At 37.3% G+C, this 17,853-nt stretch overlaps 1 protein-coding gene and 1 long non-coding RNA gene across 14 annotated transcripts; one reads left to right on the forward strand and one right to left on the reverse strand.

Annotated features, from left to right (window-relative positions):
* Window positions 1–8,466: 8,466 nt before the first annotated feature.
* Window positions 8,467–10,120, reverse strand: LOC148697242 (uncharacterized). The gene is made up of 3 exons (XR_015961194.1): window positions 9,821–10,120; window positions 9,272–9,334; window positions 8,467–8,613 (listed from the first exon to the last, which is right to left on the reverse strand). It is a non-coding gene; the product is annotated as an uncharacterized LOC148697242 (long non-coding RNA).
* Window positions 10,121–11,765: 1,645 nt separating this feature from the next.
* On the forward strand, window positions 11,766–16,993 carry LOC137723532 (uncharacterized). 13 transcript variants are annotated; one of them, XM_088692055.1, is made up of 11 exons: window positions 11,766–12,000; window positions 12,104–12,165; window positions 12,432–12,551; window positions 12,681–12,761; window positions 12,917–13,244; window positions 13,326–13,456; window positions 14,886–14,937; window positions 15,245–15,317; window positions 15,605–15,696; window positions 15,816–15,910; window positions 16,839–16,993. In XM_088692055.1, the coding sequence occupies exons 1-5, from the start codon at window positions 11,895–11,897 to the stop codon at window positions 13,022–13,024; spliced, it is 477 nt and encodes a 158-aa protein (XP_088548181.1). In that variant the 5' UTR covers window positions 11,766–11,894; the 3' UTR covers window positions 13,025–13,244; window positions 13,326–13,456; window positions 14,886–14,937; window positions 15,245–15,317; window positions 15,605–15,696; window positions 15,816–15,910; window positions 16,839–16,993. The 13 variants fall into 13 exon arrangements, 12 of the variants coding, with proteins under 12 accessions (XP_088548181.1, XP_088548187.1, XP_088548182.1 ...); XM_088692061.1 differs by lacking the exon at window positions 16,839–16,993 and adding an exon at window positions 16,058–16,560 and having other exon boundaries at window positions 15,245–15,324; window positions 15,804–15,910; XM_088692056.1 differs by lacking the exon at window positions 16,839–16,993 and adding an exon at window positions 16,058–16,560 and having other exon boundaries at window positions 15,804–15,910.
* Window positions 16,994–17,853: the final 860 nt, after the last annotated feature.

Genomic DNA, 17,853 nt, shown 5'->3' on the forward strand with positions numbered 1-17,853 from the left:
ATATCCATATGTATATTACTTGCATATAATTATTGGGAATGCTTTCAAGTGCAAAGGTGGACGCAGGACACCCAGGTAAGCTTCAGGTGAGTACATGTTGATGTTAGTGATGGTAGTGAGTACGATTGTGTTGAGATATAGTATAGCTCATAAACCTGCACCCCGGTGTTAGTGCTCCCGCCCGTGGCCAGGGCATAGTCCTTCACGTGATGTTCACCTCCCGCACCTTACGCTCACCTTGGATTCAAGGTAGGTGCACAGTCCTGTCGTACAGACCACTTTAGGTCGTTCCGACTCGTAGGTGACCCGCGATTATTCGCCCAGTCTTCACGTGATCGTAGCACTTATTTACACCCAGTCCTGTCGTACAGACCACTTTAGGTGGTTCCGACTCGTGTGCAGGTATACTTATTGAGCTATTGGCTAGCCAGGATTGATGAGATATGGATAAGTCGTACAGGTCACTATAGGTGACTCCGACTTATATGCTAGCCATGATTGATGAGATATGGATAAGTTGTACAAGTCACTATAGGTGACTCCGACTTATATGCTAGCCATGATTAATGAGATATGGATGAGATATGGATAAGTCGTACAGGTCACTATAGGAGACTCCGACTTATATGCTAGCCATGATTGATGAGATATGGATAAGTCGTACAGGTCACTATAGGTGACTCCGACTTATATGCTAGCCAGGATTGATGAGATATGGATAAGTCGTACAGGTCTCTATAGGTGACTCCGACTTATATGCTAGCCATGATTGATGAGATATGGATAAGTTGTACATGTCATTTTAGATGACTCTGACTGATATATCACTTTGTATTGATTTAGTTCATTTGGCCTACTTATTAATGTATGGTGGAGTTGATGGCAAACCGTGGTTTTGGTCATTTCTGAGTATGGTTTGGATATATGTATATACGTTGTATTGTCTTATGGAAAATGATACGGGTTTTACATTTAGAGGCATTACTTTTAGAGAGGTAATAACTTTGGGAAGCTTGGTTTTATTGCTTACTCACACCTTCTGTTTGGTGCCCTCCAGGTTTTAGCTGCTGAGTTTGTATCGACAAGAATCTGTGGCGAATCTTAGTATTGATGGATATTTCTGAGGGTATGATTCTTACCCGCACTACTGTACCTTACCTATGCTCTGACATCGCGTGTGAAATGGGTTCGCTCCCACTCGTAGCGCACTCTGGTACTTAGACACTTTTAGATTCAAATTTATTCACTTTTTGTACACTATCACATTTTATGGCTTCGTCACCTTCCAGGTGTCGGCCAGCACAGCTCGATTCAGGGTCCAAGTGGACTTTCTGGGTCGGGGTGTGTCAGTCGGATCGTCGATTCACACTTTTACCTATTAACGTATTGTAGAGAATTTAGGTTCCAACCATCAACTTATGTCATACAATTACCAAAACTGAGCTCAAGGCATCTAATTTAGCCTAAGAGTGACATCGACGGCCCCCTGGCCACGCATTGCCGCGGGTGGCGGTCGGTCGCACCGACTCGTCAGAAAAATCCAACTATTTCTAAAAATTACCAAAATTTACAGGAATGAAGATCTCAATGAGTAGAGTAAACTTTATACCTGCGGCCAAGGCCAATTTGGCCGGAAAACACCCCAAACTGGCCACGAACCGTGGGAACCCTAAGGTGGGTGTGCTTCGAATTCGGCTTCCAATCGACTCCGACACCACCAACACCGCTTGGACATTGTTCCTGGGGTTAAGGGGAGTCTTTTGGTGGTGGTCATGGACAGTGAAACTTGCCGGAGCCACCAGGAAAAGGGATAAAGCCGCCGGAACACCCGTGGGTATGTGGCTTCGAACTGGAAAAATGGGAAAGAAATTGGGAAATTTAACACTACAAAGATGTAGGGCTCATCAAGGACTTTCCATGAACACCAAGATCACCCAAAATGGAGTTCGGATGAAGGAGATATGGTCGGGTCAAAATTGGAGTTTCGCGAGTAAAAAATGACCCAACTCGGGTCTCTCTTTTTCCCCCTCCTTGCCCTTCTCTGATTGGGCTGCTTCCCTTTCCATAAAAATCTGATTGGTTCCCTTTTTCCCTTTCCTTTAACCCACAATCTATAGTTCACAATTTCAAATGTCTGTAACTATATCGTTATAATTCGAACTTGCAAACGGTTTTCGCCTATGCGTTCGTAGGTTCGAGATCTATTCGAAAACATTACTTGTGACTTCAAAAGGTCCACGAGTAAATAATAATTTTCCAAACTCCACTCTTCGTAACTAGTTTAATTGAAGTCTAGTTTCAAATAAATTAGTATACTTTCTCGAAAAATAATACAAAATCTCAATAATACAAATACGTAGATTATAACAGTGTAATCTGGGAATGGGATTTCACATTCTTTCCCCCTTAAAAAAATTTCGTCCTCGAAATTTTAGTATCAATTCCATATTCACCAATGCCACATATTTAACAAATAACGATGCCAGAATGACATTCACACTTTCATTATACTTGAATTTGACTACCATCAAGTTCGTCAACATCGAACCACAACTCACAATTTCAATTATCTTCGTTTCAAGACGATCTCAACACCAAATCTTGGTACAAGCACAAAGAGTGTCACATTTAATAAGAATTCATCAATATACTCATGATTCTGCCAACCAACCAACCAAATTTATAATTACATACTTTCCCCATCATTCCATATATGGTGAATAAAATCATAACCTTAGTCTACAAGTTTATTCAAACTCAAAATCAATAAATTAACGGATAGATCATCATGATTCTCACACATATACTCAGATTCCCAGCAACATTTATTGGCAGAATAAATATTAGAAATTCTAGCCATACACATTGGCAAAATATGTATCAAACATCAAGCTACAATCCGAATCGGCTAAATAAATACCAGATTATCAAACCACATCTACCATTGGCTAGAAAAATACTATCATAATGACCACACGCATTGGTAAAACCACTTACCATCATTGACTATACATAGCCTTCACCACGATTCTTCCTCAAAATTTCTAGCCACACCCACTAGTGATACAAATATCAGAAAATTTTCACCATACTCATCATTAGCCAAACAAATATCATAAATTCCAGCCGTAATCCTCATTGGTCAAATAAATATTAGAATTTTAAGACAAACTATCAGAATTGGCAAATCACATATCAAAATTTCCAGCCAAATTCATTGGAATTCCAAATCACAAATATTCACCACTATATATTAAACCAATCATAGCCTCGGTTTGCGATTTCATCCCCGCTCATAAAATCATCATACACATCACACATATTTATCACTTAGATAATTTATTCTCGCAGCCCACACATGGGGCTTCCCCCTATAACATTGGGTCTTATTGCCCACTCATCCAATTCTCACATTCCACAGCCTTTTCACCCAATTCAACATTTCTCAATTGCACAGATATAATACAACCTTTCTATTTACTTATCACAATTGCACAATCATCTTAACGTTCAAAATTTTAATATCGCATAACATAATATCAACCAAGAGCAATGTCACATAAGCAACACAAGCCTTCAAACCAACAAGATCAAACAATTAAGTAGCGTCCCGTCAAAGTTACACATTACCTTACACCAAAAATAGTTGCAGGCCGATTAATGAATCTCACGTTTAGTCAAACCCTATAACTCAATTAAATTCTTTCGTCCTACCAGTACAAGAATATATCAACTTTAAATTTGTTAGTCAATCTAATATCATGTCATCAATCCCTAGAACTCAAAACCATTGGCTATCTAACAAGAAACACATAGTTGCAGAAACACTTCATGGATTTCAACAAGTGTGAATCATTAGATTTCAGGGCTACACAACAAACCACACGACATTCAAAATTTCCATTTCATCATTAAGATAATTCACTATGGTTCAACATAATACCATGATTCATAGCATGTAACATATTAAAGAACCAACGAAGCATAGTCTTATTCTCAAGCCACATTGATCCACCAATCTATTCACAATAATAACAATCACAACATCTCACAACCATATTCTCATACAACACAATGAAAAGTTGGGTTAGAGCGACACAGTTTGGCCGAAGCCTACATCTTTGAAGCTATCTCAATCCAAACTCAATGAAACCCAAAATGGATACGATCCCAGACCATCACTCAATGGAATTGCAGAGTAGAGTAGGAGGGATTCTGGACCATCACTCAACAGAACCCAAACCAAGATATGATTTCGGACCATCACTCAACAGAATCGCAGAGTAGAGTAGGAAGGATTCCGAACCATCACTCAATAGAACCCAAACCAAGACACAATTCCGGACCATCATTCAACGGAATCGCAGAGTATAATGCATAACAACCAATCGATGAAACAACACATGAATCAAGTTACTCAAGTTATAAAGGCTCAACGAAACAAGAAATGAAATAATGAAATGAGGGGTGAAACACGCTTCGAAGCAAAAAACCCTATGACAATGGGTTAATGGTCCACCACTAGCCCTCACCCTTCATCAAATCAAGCCAATCATGCAAAACAAACCATACTTCAATATATACACATCAAATCTCATTTCATAAACCTAAATCAATGGCTAAGCATTAAAAATAACAATTCAATAGAAAACATATTTATAAAACGAAGCCATATCCACACAGGATAACAATTACGAAAACAGGGTAATCACCAATATCACATATATTAAAGTCACTCACCGAGACAAGTCCGCAAAGTTTCACTAAGTCTCTAGTAATACTAATTTTAGTAATTCAAATGGTTCAAGACCCATTGACCAAAGTAATACCAATGCAAATCATAATTCCCATGTATATAAACATATATCACATGAATGCATCTTTATGCAAATAAAATTGTGAAATCATGTAACCACATGCATATCGTAGTTCACGCCAGCGAGACTCAAGAAGGTTGCATATCATAGAGTAGGATCATTCCATTAAAGTTTTCACGCCCCGATCCTGACATACGTCTAGGATCGACACGTGACGTCATCCAAATACTCGTATAACTCACATACCCCGTCTCAGGAATATGGCAATCACAATTCGAGAATCAAATTGCAAAGAAATCTTTCGTTTACCTTATGGCTGTATCTAACCTCCTTATTAGACTGCCTACGTACCCTCAAATAGGGATCAAGCCATTCGTAGTTCATTTCCACAAAACTAGACGTTTATTCTACTAAGTTCAAGCAGAGAAGCATACCATTCCTCAATCATTTATTATAACCTGACAACATGTAATTCTTGGACTCAGGCTACATAATCAACCTCCATGAAAACATGATTTCTCTCCCATCCAACATATAAATCATTATGTCTCATCATGATATCACAATTCACAACATACATCATATTTAAGAACCGACGAAATACAAAACCATTCTCTAGCCACATTAATTAATTAATTTGATCAAAGTAATAACAATCATTCCTATATCTTCTAAATTCATACCATATGAAATCATAATCGAATCATGAAAAATTTCGAATGAGTCACTCAGACGTCCAACACCTTTTCTAACTCAATTCACAAGACTCTCAAAACCATTGACACAAATATATATATATATATATATAACTCAGGCTAGAGTTACATAGTTAGGCCAAGCCTACTTCTCCAAACAATGGGATTTTAGGCCACTCCACGAAATTCAACAATCTCGGGTTTCGGACCACTCAACGGAACCAAACCAAATATGATCGCCTAAAAATGTACCATGTACAACCAATCATCAGCACCTCTAGAATGCGTATGGTCTCCCATCGTGGATATACCAAGCAAGACCATCCATATACCACAACTACGTGGTGCAATCTCATCATCACATATTAAACATAATTATACGCATACCTGCTATTGATTCCACATATCAACTAGCATCCAACTATATGGAACACAACACAAGGAATTCCCTTAATTACTAATTCTACTAAAAATCTAATAAAGTACCCAACTCATCTCCTGACTTCCATCTTCATCTAATGCTAGGTAGTAATGTCAAGTTCACATAGGTATTCATTTGGCAAGCATATCGAAATAATTATCAAACAATATTTAGATCCCATAATTGTCATAACATTCATCATAATTATCATTCACATTATTTAAAAGTTAATCAAACACACACACACACACACACACACACACACACACACACACACACACACACACACACATATATATATATATATATATATATATCACAACATCAATACACAAGCCAAATCATAGTTAATTAGCATAGGTCTATGGCTAAATATATAAAATTCACATTTTAATAGAAATCATAATTATAATACCAATTCACATTCGCAAGTGATACTAATATAAGAAATTAAGATAATAACCATATCACATATGTTAAAGTTTGGTGACATTCCAACGGTCGGATCATCGATTCACACTTTTACCAATTAACGTATTGTAGAGAATTTAGGTTCCAACCATCAACTTATGTCATACAATTACCAAAACTGAGCTCAAGGCATCTAATTTAGCCTAAGAGTGACATCGACGGCTCCCTGGCCACGCGCTGCCGCACGCACTGCCGCGGGTGGTGGTTGGCCGCACCAACTCGTCGGAAAAATCCAACTATTTCTAAAAATTACCAAAATTTACAGGAATGAAGATCTCAATGAGTAGAGTAAACTTTATACCTTTGGCCAGAAAACACCCCAAACTAGCCACGAGGCGTCGGAACCTTAAGGTGGGTGTGCTTTAAATTCTATTTCCAATCAACTCCGACACATCCAACACCACTTGGGCTTTGTTCCTGGGGTTGAGGGGAATCATTTGGTGGTGGTCATGGGCAGTGAAACTTGCCGGAGCCACTGGGAAAAGGGATAAAGCCGCTGGAACACCCGTGGGTTTGTGGCTTCGAACTAGAAAAATGGGAAAGAAATTGGGAAATCTAACACTACAAAGATGTAGGACTCATCAAGGGCTTTCCATGAACACCAAGATCATCCAAAACGGAGTTCGGATGAAGGAGATATGGTCGGGTCAAAATTGGAGTTTCGCGGGTCAAAAATGACCCAACTCGGGTCTCTCTCATTCCCCCTCCTTGCCCTCCTCTGATTGAGCTGTTTCCCCTTCCATAAAAATCTGATTGGTTCACTTTTTCCCTTCCCTTTAACCCACATGTGGGAATTAAATAATTCCCACAATCTATAGTTCACAATTTCAAACGTCTGTAACTATACCGTTATAATTCGGACTTGTAAACGGTTTTCGCCTATGCATTCGTGGGTTCGAGATCTATTCGAAAACGTTACTTGTGACTTCAAAAGCCCCACGAGTAAATAATAATTTTCCAAACTTCACTCTTCGTAACTAGTTTAATTGAAGTCTAGTTTCAAATAAATTAGTATACTTTCTCGAAAAATAATACAAAATCTCAGTAATACAAATACGTAGATTATAACAGTGTAATCTGAGAACGGGATTTCACATTACCAACTATAGCCTTTAGCTAATTTAAAACTTTTCATAAAATAAAAAATTAATTTAAAACTTTTTTTGTTGGAATATTAGGGGGGTGTAGTCAAATAAGGATTTGGAAGGATTTTAAAAGATTTTTATAAGTGATAGGTTTGATAGGTTTTGTTAAATCTTAAGGATTTGAAAGGATTTTATACGAATTTTATAAGAGTTGTGTGAACTTTATTTATAGATTGTGAGACTTTTTTTATTTATACATGTAACTTTGTTTTTTAATAACAAAACATAAATCAGAAACTCTCTTTCTTCCCCTCCCACCTCTGCCCTTTGTCCCCAAAACATGATTCACAAACCTCAAGAAAAAACTTCAACCTACAAAATGAGGGCTCGAGGCATAAGTTGTTTGTTTCGCCACTAGATTTGAAACATGTAGGTGTTGGATAAGTACCAAAGCTGTTTGTGTCTCCACCTCAAACGTGAGCCCCATTTCCAGTGATTGCGCAGCCACCTAAGGAGCACTTCATGTTGGTCTATCAGTCTTCATTATGGAAAACCCTAAATCTGAGCTAAAACATTATGCCAAAATGTAGACGGAAGCACAAGCTAGGGTTATGGCACGCTTGAGGGTAGCTATAAATGTGAAAACAGGGCTTATGTGGCTACCCGATAAACCGTCACAAGGAGAAAAAGGAAGGCTATGATGAAGACAACAATGGGAACAAGCAACTTGGTGCCATAAAACTGAAAGCAATTGTTGGATTTGAAATTCTAGGGGTGATGTATAATTCTTTTTGGTCTTGGTTATATATACTTGTTGACACGCCTGACCCTGATATTCTCTAAACACTAGGGTAGGCACGTGCTGGCCGACATCCGAAAGTGACGAAGCCGTATTAGGATGCATGAGAACTATAAACAATTAACCGACATAACTAAAACTTGTAAATTTAATTATAATGAATATGCAATTATGGAACGTGTTCTGAGCATACAACTAAAATGAGACACTAAAAAGGATTAATATAAAATTGAATGAACAAAAGATGGGTCCTACACCGAGAGGACTTGAATATGCCGATGTGGGAGTGTCTTGACACCGAGATTGTACACCTCGATTCTAAGTCCTGAGGGGGCGCAAAACAAAACATGAATGGACCAAGTTATATATAAGTAATATTGAAACAGTTATTCATCAACGTACTAACCCCCAAAGTTTATGAAAACTCAATAGTATAATATGTAATAGGTTTTCCAAAAACCCTAGCATGCCATAAAACCTTTCATAAAACATATATCATATATAGAGTGCTTAGTAGTGGTGTATATATAAGGCATATACATATATATAATATTTCATTCATCCGAAGGCATGTATAGAAGTATCATTTGCCCGTAGGCAGTATTATTCGCCCGTAAGCAACACCGTTTGCCCCTAGGTAGTATCATCACCTATAGGCAGGACATTCGAATAACCACCAAGTACGTAAGGACATTAACACAATATTTCTAATATATATATATATATATATATATATATATCTTAATCGGAGTTTAGTAGGTAAAATGTCATATCGTAAAACCTATTCGTAGTATATAGTCATCAATCATATATACTACTAAGAACATAAAATTGATAAAGCATGAATATCATAAAGCGTAAATCCAATTTACTCATAAACGTTTCATAAAACGTAACCATTAAATCATGTTAACCATTAAATCATGTTTTTCATGTATGCATTTCTAATAGAAAAATATGCATTTTAGAAGGGTTCCACTCACAGATACTTAGCCGTCGAAGAGCCACGCAAACTAACGAAGATGGAAACGCCACAATAAATGCACCTAAGCACATAAAGGTACCAATTAATAAAACTCTATCATAACTATTGAATTTGGGAAAACAGACATCAGAAATGGATTCAGGACGTCAAATGATCCTAAGAGAGGTCCTGGGAAAACTTCGTAAAAGTCAACAAAAAGAATATTCCAGAGAATGTTCCCTAACGGAATATTTCACAAAATATTCCCTAACAGAATATTCCCTAACATAATATTCCATCTGGGTTGGCCCGGTTCTACTTGGGTTTTTGGGTAATGGGTTTGGGTTTGCCAAAAGGGCCAGTTCCATGGCCCAAAGGCCTGGGTTGGGGTTTGGGTTACCCCGGGCCAGGTTTGGCTCGTGACACTTGCGGGTCACCGAACCCTATTGAAGAAGAAGGCCGGATTTCGACCGGAATTTTCCAAGCTCCGACGGAGATCAAATCTCAACTAAAAGTCACCATATAATATACCAAAATTAAACCTGTGAAGCAAGGAATCGAACCATACCTTCCTCGTGGCCAGCCATGACTAGAAGATGGTTGGAAGACACCTGCAAACCTTTAGTCTTGGCCGAAAAATTGGGGAGAGTCTCCTTGAGTTGGTTTCTTGGTCGAAGTCGGTGAAGCTCGCCGGGAAGTCCAAGCACAGTCACTGTGTTACCATAACTAGAAGGAGAGAGAAATATGGGAGAAAAGATGGTGGTGATCTAGGGGTGTGGTTCGAGGGCTCGCTAGAGATGGTGAGGTGGTGTGGGTGGTGGTGCCGTCTGTGTGTGTAGTTCGAGAGGGAAAATGTGAGTGTAGAGAGGAGGAGAGAGATGAAGTGAGACGAATAGTGAGACTCATGGAAGGGAAGAGGAGTAAGGAGAGTGGGACGAGGGACAACCCCAAAAGCAAGTGGGCCCCCCTTCGGCACGCTTATTAAGATCCAAAAACAATATTTTAAACAAATATCCCATAATCCAAATGAATTTACCAAAATACCCTCTTGTTCCGTAAAATCCGAGCCAGGTTGTTACACTTGTTGCTCTCAAATCCATCAAAATTCATCTTCCAATAAAATCCTAGCAAATCTTTGAAATTTTCACTACACCTAGACTTGTGTGGACTAATTTAAAATCATAATCGACTGCCTATGAATTTGGATATATTTTTTAAAATCCATTAATATCCTAATATGACTACACGATGATTTCAAAATATTTTAAAGTCTATCATTTAAAATCTTAATTGACCATAACCCAATTTTAAACTCTATTGAAATCCTATCAAATCCTAATTTGATTACACCCTTTTTAGAGATATATATATATATATATATATATATATATATATATATTATCAAAAACAGCATAGAATAGTGCAATTGATGGCCAAAAAAGACGATTCAAAATACAATGTGAATATCGGAAATAAAGGTTGCATCTTACAAAAAAAAAAAAAAAAAAAAAAAAAAACGCTGCCGAAACAAACAACCCAAAAACAAGTGGGCCTATAGAATAAACTTCCAAAAAAAGACACACGAAACAAAACTTTAGGGTATATGCATGACACAAACTAGACATCAAAAGAAACGCCCAACGGTTTTTCTATCTCCACCGCACAACTCTGCTTACCAACTGCAAGAGCCTATGGCCCTTCAGACCAGGGCGCCAAATTGTTTGAGTTGGGCCATACGCATGTGAATATGTAGGCCCATCAGACCAGGGATTGCACAAACTCTTTGTAGAATGAAATGAAGCTCTTGAACACCAAGTTTCTGTTTATATAGATATATTTCATGTACGTTTTTAACATATTTATGAGGCACTGTATACTAAATTACGGAGTTTATCGAAATGTCTTTTCCCATATGGGCTCTCGGACAATATCATCGACGAATTCTACTTGATAAATCTTTAGCTAACTGATCGAGGGATAAAGAGCATAGTTTGTAAAATAATGTTTACCTTTGTCAACAAGAAAATAAATAAGGTTTCCCTTCACTGGATTATTTTGAAAATGAATTTCCACTCCAATTAAGCATGCATGTTGAATACTTTGAAGGTGCAATTTATGTCCCCATTCCTTAATTGCAACTTTCGCATTCCAATATATACAGTATCATGATATTCCTTTATATTTGTAAGTAAGTGGTCTTAGATTCGATACTGAATTTGAACCACGTTACACATTATTATGATGTGAGACTTAGCTCACTCTCTCACGTTACACATTATTAGATAATATTATTTATTTAAATTTTTTTTTTTTTGCAACTTTGACCCTTCGAATTAGGGTAGTCGTTGAAAAATCATCCATACATAGTTTCTCTCTCTTTCCAAACGATTGTGCAGTGGACCGCTCCGACGACAACCTTCGGATCGGTTGTTTCTAGGTTTTATAACCTCTGAATTCAAAGGGTAGCATGGCATCTGTAGACCTTAACCAATTACTTTAGTCTAAAGAAGGAGGGGAAATTGCACCGTACAAATGAACAGTGTTTTGGACAATATTTCAGTTTATTTACAAGATTGCCACTAAGGTGATTTTAGCTTTCTTCCTAAAACCCTTCATTTCTGTAACTCGAGAGCTTCGGTGAGATGAAGGAAAGGAGCAGGGAGGTGGGCTCGAGTCCGCGAACGGCGGAAGAGATGTTCATGGATTGCAGTGGTCGGAGAACCGACGCCGTCCACGCTTTAACTAACGGTACTCGGATCTCTCTCTCTCTCCCCTCCGTTTCTCTCTTAATTTCCTTTTGGTTTTGGAAATCTTTGACCTTTTGGGTGATGTTGTTTTCTCATGTGGACAGAGAGAGAGAGGTCGAGCAAGGTTTCGTCGATTTCGATCAACTTGGGCTACCCCCAACGTCCGGTAAGGTATCAATCTCTTCCTATCCTCACACATCTCTGGTTTTCGCTTTGATTTTTTATGGAAGGTATGAGATTTCTTTAATCATACAATCAGTTTGCCCTTAATTATTCTTTCACTATATTTGACTGTTGTAGTCCTCTTTTAGTTACTCAAATGACACAATAAAAATCCCAAGAAATATTTTCTCACTCTGTAATTTCCCTCAGATCCCTCGCCGATCCTTACTTTCGCCTATGTCGTCTTACTCCACCGTTTGCGTCAGGAAGGCCCGTGCGTGGTTTTTTGGATGGGGATTACAGATTTCAAGGGGGAAAGAGGTTTCTATCGTGCCGAGCCTCTATCTGCAAATTGAGGCCCCGGTGAAGCATAAGCATTACAGGCTTGCGGTAAGTTCTAGGTCACATCCTCCGTCTCCGATGAGCTCTCCTATATACATCAGTATTAAAAGAACAATTTCCAATATTTAATTTCACCATTTTCTCACACTTCCCATTGATTGTCCCTCGAATTTGCAGGGAAAGAAGAGGAAAGAAATGCTGCGAGGTACGTCACCAGGTCACAAGCTGTCAAGCAACTTCAAGTCAGTCTTCCTTCAGGTCTGTCTCTGGTATTCAAGTTGTAATTTCTGTATTTTCACATGATTTACGTAATTTATGTTTATCTAGGGTTTAGGGTTTGTGCATTATTCGGATTTATCGGTTAAATTATTGTATGATTGCTTAATACATGTGCATGCTGTTGGAAATTATAGGAAATTGTGTATTCTAAAGGGCGTGTTCCCTCGGGAGCCGAAGAAAAAGGTGAAAGGAAATCACCATACCTATTATCACTTGAAAGATGTTTCTTTCATTCAGCATGAACCTTTACTCGAGCGGTTGAGAGAGATAAGAGCATACGAAGAAAAGTAAAGAAAGCCGATGAGAAGAAGAACAAGGAACGGGCTGCTTTCCTGAAAGAGAGAAGACCCACTTACAAATTAGATAGAATTATTTTGCAGAGGTTTTCTTACCGTTAAAAAGTTAGAGTGGCAATAGAGAATAATGTGAAAAGATTTGTTACGGGTTAAAGGTGAATCCGAGGTAAGTTGCTGTCCAGTTTTTTCGACGAGGTTTTCTGAGTTTCCGGTGAGTTTCTTATTTAATTTTCATTGTTTTTGCAAGGAACCAGAGCAGGTCCAGCGACAGGAAAGGCCATGAGGCAGCAGAGCAAAATCCTTCCCGCCTTTTCCATACTCTTAAGTTCGCAACCTCCGCCACTTCCAGCTCCAGACTCAGATCTGAAGCCCTCATGTGTAGATTCGCTCACACATCTCCTTCTCTCATTTCCATGCTAATCATTCCAATTTTCATTTTTTTGCCAAATTCTAAATTTTAGAATTAGGGTTTAGATTAGAACCATGTGTTATGCATTTGGGATTTTCAGTACAGTTAGTATTTCATGTTTTCCCTTATTTTTTTTATTTTTTTGAGATAATCAACTGTTATTAAGCTGTTTTGGTAGTGATTAGAACTTCCTTTAGAAATAATGAATCAAGTGGAGAGATAAGCTAATTGAAACAGTACAAATATGAAGGAAAAAAGTCTTTGCTTTTTGAAGGTTTCAATTTTTTTGAAGTTTGGAGGCTTATGTCAATCTATAACAATTGTTTGAATGGTTGTATCTAAGTATGCGTTATACATTCAATTGAGCCGATGATGCATGTGTGCCAACGAATTTTGAAGAGTTCAACTTGGTTTTCTCTCTTTGGTCTTTAACACGAAAGGTGAGGCACCTGTTCGTTGACTAATTGAGTCCCTTCTCCAAGTTTTTAGTATATATTGGGTTGCTGTAATTTGCTTTTATGAGCACATCTGTGACTAAAGAAAATTTAAGCTGTCAAGTTCCCAAAATGTCTAAGGATTTATCAAGTTTAACAAGTCACGAACTGTGATCAATCGAAATGCAATGAAATTAGGGATTTTACACTAAAAAACTTAGTTAACTTTAGACCGTAGGATTAGCATTTTACACATGTGAGTATCATTAACATGCTCATTTTATTTTTCTGGATAAGAAACAAACTGTCATTGAAGGGAGAAGACACTGTACAAAAACAAAGTTTATGTAAGATTTATATACGTGAGATCTTTTTGCTGCTATAGTTTTTACTTGCTATGTATACTGGGTCATAGTGGATAGCTGAGATAACCTCACAATAAGTACATATTCTTCTTCTGTATAATCAATTCTATAGCTGTTGTTCTTTCCTGATCCATATTTGCATTATACATGTTATTTTTGTGACTGACTTATCAAGTCACTAAGCAGCAAGCGGATGTGCTGTTTTTTATTTTAGTCAAAGGGAACAAACTAATGGTCTAAGAGATTGCCTAAATGGATCATGGATCCTAGAATAGTAAAAGGGGTGTGCTATCCACACACCCCATTTTACTTCTCACACACCCCTTGATAATTTCTATCCGTTGATCTTCTTCAATTCATCCGATCCGACGGCCGAAAATTAAAAAGGTGTGTGAGAAGTAAAATGGGGTGTGTGGATATCACACCCCTAGTAAAAAATGCATAAAAGTTTGAAATAAATTGAGATCCAATATTATGTGAGATCCAATATTATGAGTTGATTATCAGTACCATACATAAAACAAAGGTGCTCTTCTTGATTCAAAGGTGAACCGTTTCATGAAATTATGATATTCTGAACAATGAATTTGTGTTTTCAGGTAAACAAGAAGCTAAAGCGTAATCAAAGGATTTGTCGACCTATTGTGGAAGGTGAGATGCCAACTTTGTTTCCCAATACTTATCTTTTATGGAAATTTTAATATTTTATATTTTGAAACTCTAAACTGATTGTCCTTCACATATTTTATGTAAACAGTTTCACATCTATGCACAAATGCTTACAATCAGTTCATCCAAATCTTGGTTATTTAAATTCTTAAGAGATGCCTATGTTGATTTGTGATTTGTTGGATTTATTCTGGTAAAATATGTTTATTTGGATTGGTGCATTTAAGGTTGGGAACTCAATTAGTGCACCAGTAGTTGTGCAAATGTCTGAATATTGGTGCTTTTCCAGGAAACAGTGCTTTTTGTTTTCTGGAACCATTTGGAGAGTGCACGACTTGAGGATCTCAGACCCAAGGTAAAAGGTAAAAGGTAAAAGGTAAAAGGTTAAAATCTCTGGCTTCCTTTACTGATGTAAGGTTGCTTGAAAGAGAGAAACAATAACCAAAAATTTATCTGAACTCGTGTGTTTTTAAGTTTTGCTTGGTGGGTTCAGATTCATTTGGGTTTATATGTGATTTCCAGTCGATTATTTTTTTATTAGTTGCAGATCATATTTACTGTGGAAGTTTGAATCTTTGTGGTTGTTTCAGTGTAGTTCTTGGGTACACACACATTTATCCAATAAATAACTTAATGACATTGTTTTCAGGGGATGGACAGAAGTCCCAGGCAGCAATCTCTTAGTGATGATCGCCGGGAAAATATCATGGTCATTTTGAGTTCGGATTCAACCAGCATGTGGTAAGCGTTTCTTTTCCGATTACTTTCATTTGTTTATTTGTGAATCAACAACTTTTTTAGGAATAATGAATGTCACAATTGCTGATAAATTGATACTTTGTTCGGAGCTTGAATTGTAGATCTGTGCAACATATCCATATATGGATCAATGCTATGGACATGGACCTCAAATTTCAGTGCGTCTTCCATCATTTATCCCACCTCGCTCTGTAATGTATGGAGCTATTACATTTGCAATCATATTAATTCCTTGAAAACAATATTTATATTTCTCTGTAAACTACAAATTTTGGAATATACTATCGTTTCCTTGCTGGTACATTAAAATGAAAATACTCAATCTCGCCCGTGGGTGTTGCAGGTTGATTCGATGCTACGAGGCTCTTCGTTTAGGGCTATCTGAGGGAGAGGTGTTGGGTGTCTGAGACAAGGGGTTTCAGGATTAGGTTTGGGTAGGATTTCAAGGATTAGGTTTTGGTGGGATTTGAATGATTAGGTTTGGGTTTTTGTTTGTGCGATTGGCAGAGAGATGAGGGGGGGTTCAAGATAGGATTAGGAGATTTGGTTTAGGGTTTGCAGAGTTAAAGATCGGGGGTGTCCAAGAGAGATGTGGGAGGATTTAGGCGAGGGATTTCAGGGATTTGGTTTAGGGTTTGTTTTCTGCAATTTGCACAGACAGAGAGATGGGACAAGGGTGAGAGAGATGGGAGGATGTTGTGCAAGGGATGAAGGGAACGGGTAAGGGAGGTATGGGTATGGATTTGTTGTGATGGGGTTTAGTAATTTTCAATATTGTTCGACTCTTTTTAATCTGCAAAATCAAATTACCTGTGGAATTTATAACATGCTAGCAGTTTCTTTTTAGTTGAGTTCAAATAATGTTGATTGCGCTGTTATAAAGCTCTTTTTTATAGTTTGGTTGAAAATCATATCGATAGATTCTTTATTTATTGGTCCAGTCAATTATATCTTAGATTCTTATGGAAACAGGCGTCCTGCATGTTTTTTACTTTGCACGTTTGTGCTTGAAAACTTAGATGCTTGAATAAGAACGAAACAGTTTTTATGTTTTTTGTCAACTACTCAAACATGTGCCTATGTGCCTAACCTACAGGATATATATTTTGCCACATTGACTGCAGGGGCAAGATTTGTGTGAGCTACATGTTACTTCTGTTTATTAGGGAACCAAAATGTTTAGTTTCGTCATGTTAATTGTACAATGTCTTTTTATGTCAGTTAAGTTGAATGTATATAAAAACGAAGCTGCATATCTTATCGACTCCATTTACTCATCTATCCTTCTCTTCATTCATGATTATATTGAATTTATTCAAGTAAAATGTATTTTATTTATGCAGATCAACGTGATGCATTCAAGTTCCTGCACCATCATGCGGGCATATTTTCTAATGTGTCCTAAAACAAAAAAGATTTACCAAATAAAATGAACTTTTACTTGCGACAATAAAACGAATGCCACTTGCAAAATAATTTTCATGTCTTTATTATTTTTTTTACAATTTACACTTGAACTTGATTTTTCATTTAGCTCAACAAACCGCCAAATCCACGGTATCCATCGATGATAGGACATGTTGGGTCGGTTTTGATCTTATAATGTAGAGAATTTTAACGAAAAACTTTCGGTATTGTTTACTTTAACGAAAAATCATATTTTTATACTGAAAAGTCAATCATAGTACTATTTACTTTACCTTTATTTTGTCTTTATCATTAAAACTTAAAGTTTTCAAATATTTTTTTATTAGTTTTCCTTATAATTTATTGTATTACGAGTTATAATCCACCCACCCAGTTGCCTATAAATATTCAGTGAGCGGTGTTAAAACATTTAACTCGTAGAAAACTGACCTGTCCAAACTCACTAATGTTAAGGGGTGTGCTATTCACACATCTCATTTTACTTGTCACACATCTCTTGATAATTTATATCCGTAGATCTTCTTCAATTCATCCGATTCGAAGGTCAAAAATTAAAAAGAATGTATGAGAAGTAAAATAACATGTGTGGATGTCACAACTTAATATTAATAGAGTTAATGCGCACAGAATCAATTCATATTTTTATTGGATCGTAAAAATCTGTCCTTTTCCTTTCTCAGATTTTTTTTTTTCCCACAATCTCTCTCCTCT

Source organism: Pyrus communis, chromosome 4, assembly GCF_041283825.1.
Source record: "Pyrus communis isolate YQ-2024b chromosome 4, ASM4128382v1, whole genome shotgun sequence".
In the NCBI taxonomy this organism is placed as follows: Eukaryota; Viridiplantae; Streptophyta; class Magnoliopsida; order Rosales; family Rosaceae; genus Pyrus; species Pyrus communis.

What these genes read in the sequence shown, in the direction of transcription:
- LOC137723532 (XM_088692052.1), top strand. Translation starts at nt 11,895, where the DNA reads ATGAAGGAAAGGAGCAGGGAGGTGGGCTCGAGTCCGCGAACGGCGGAA. An exon ending in ATAAGCATTACAGGCTTGCG is followed by an intron (nt 12,552 to 12,680) that starts GTAAGTTCTAGG and finishes TCGAATTTGCAG; the next exon opens with GGAAAGAAGAGGAAAGAAAT. An exon ending in TCAAGTCAGTCTTCCTTCAG is followed by an intron (nt 12,762 to 12,916) that starts GTCTGTCTCTGG and finishes TGGAAATTATAG; the next exon opens with GAAATTGTGTATTCTAAAGG.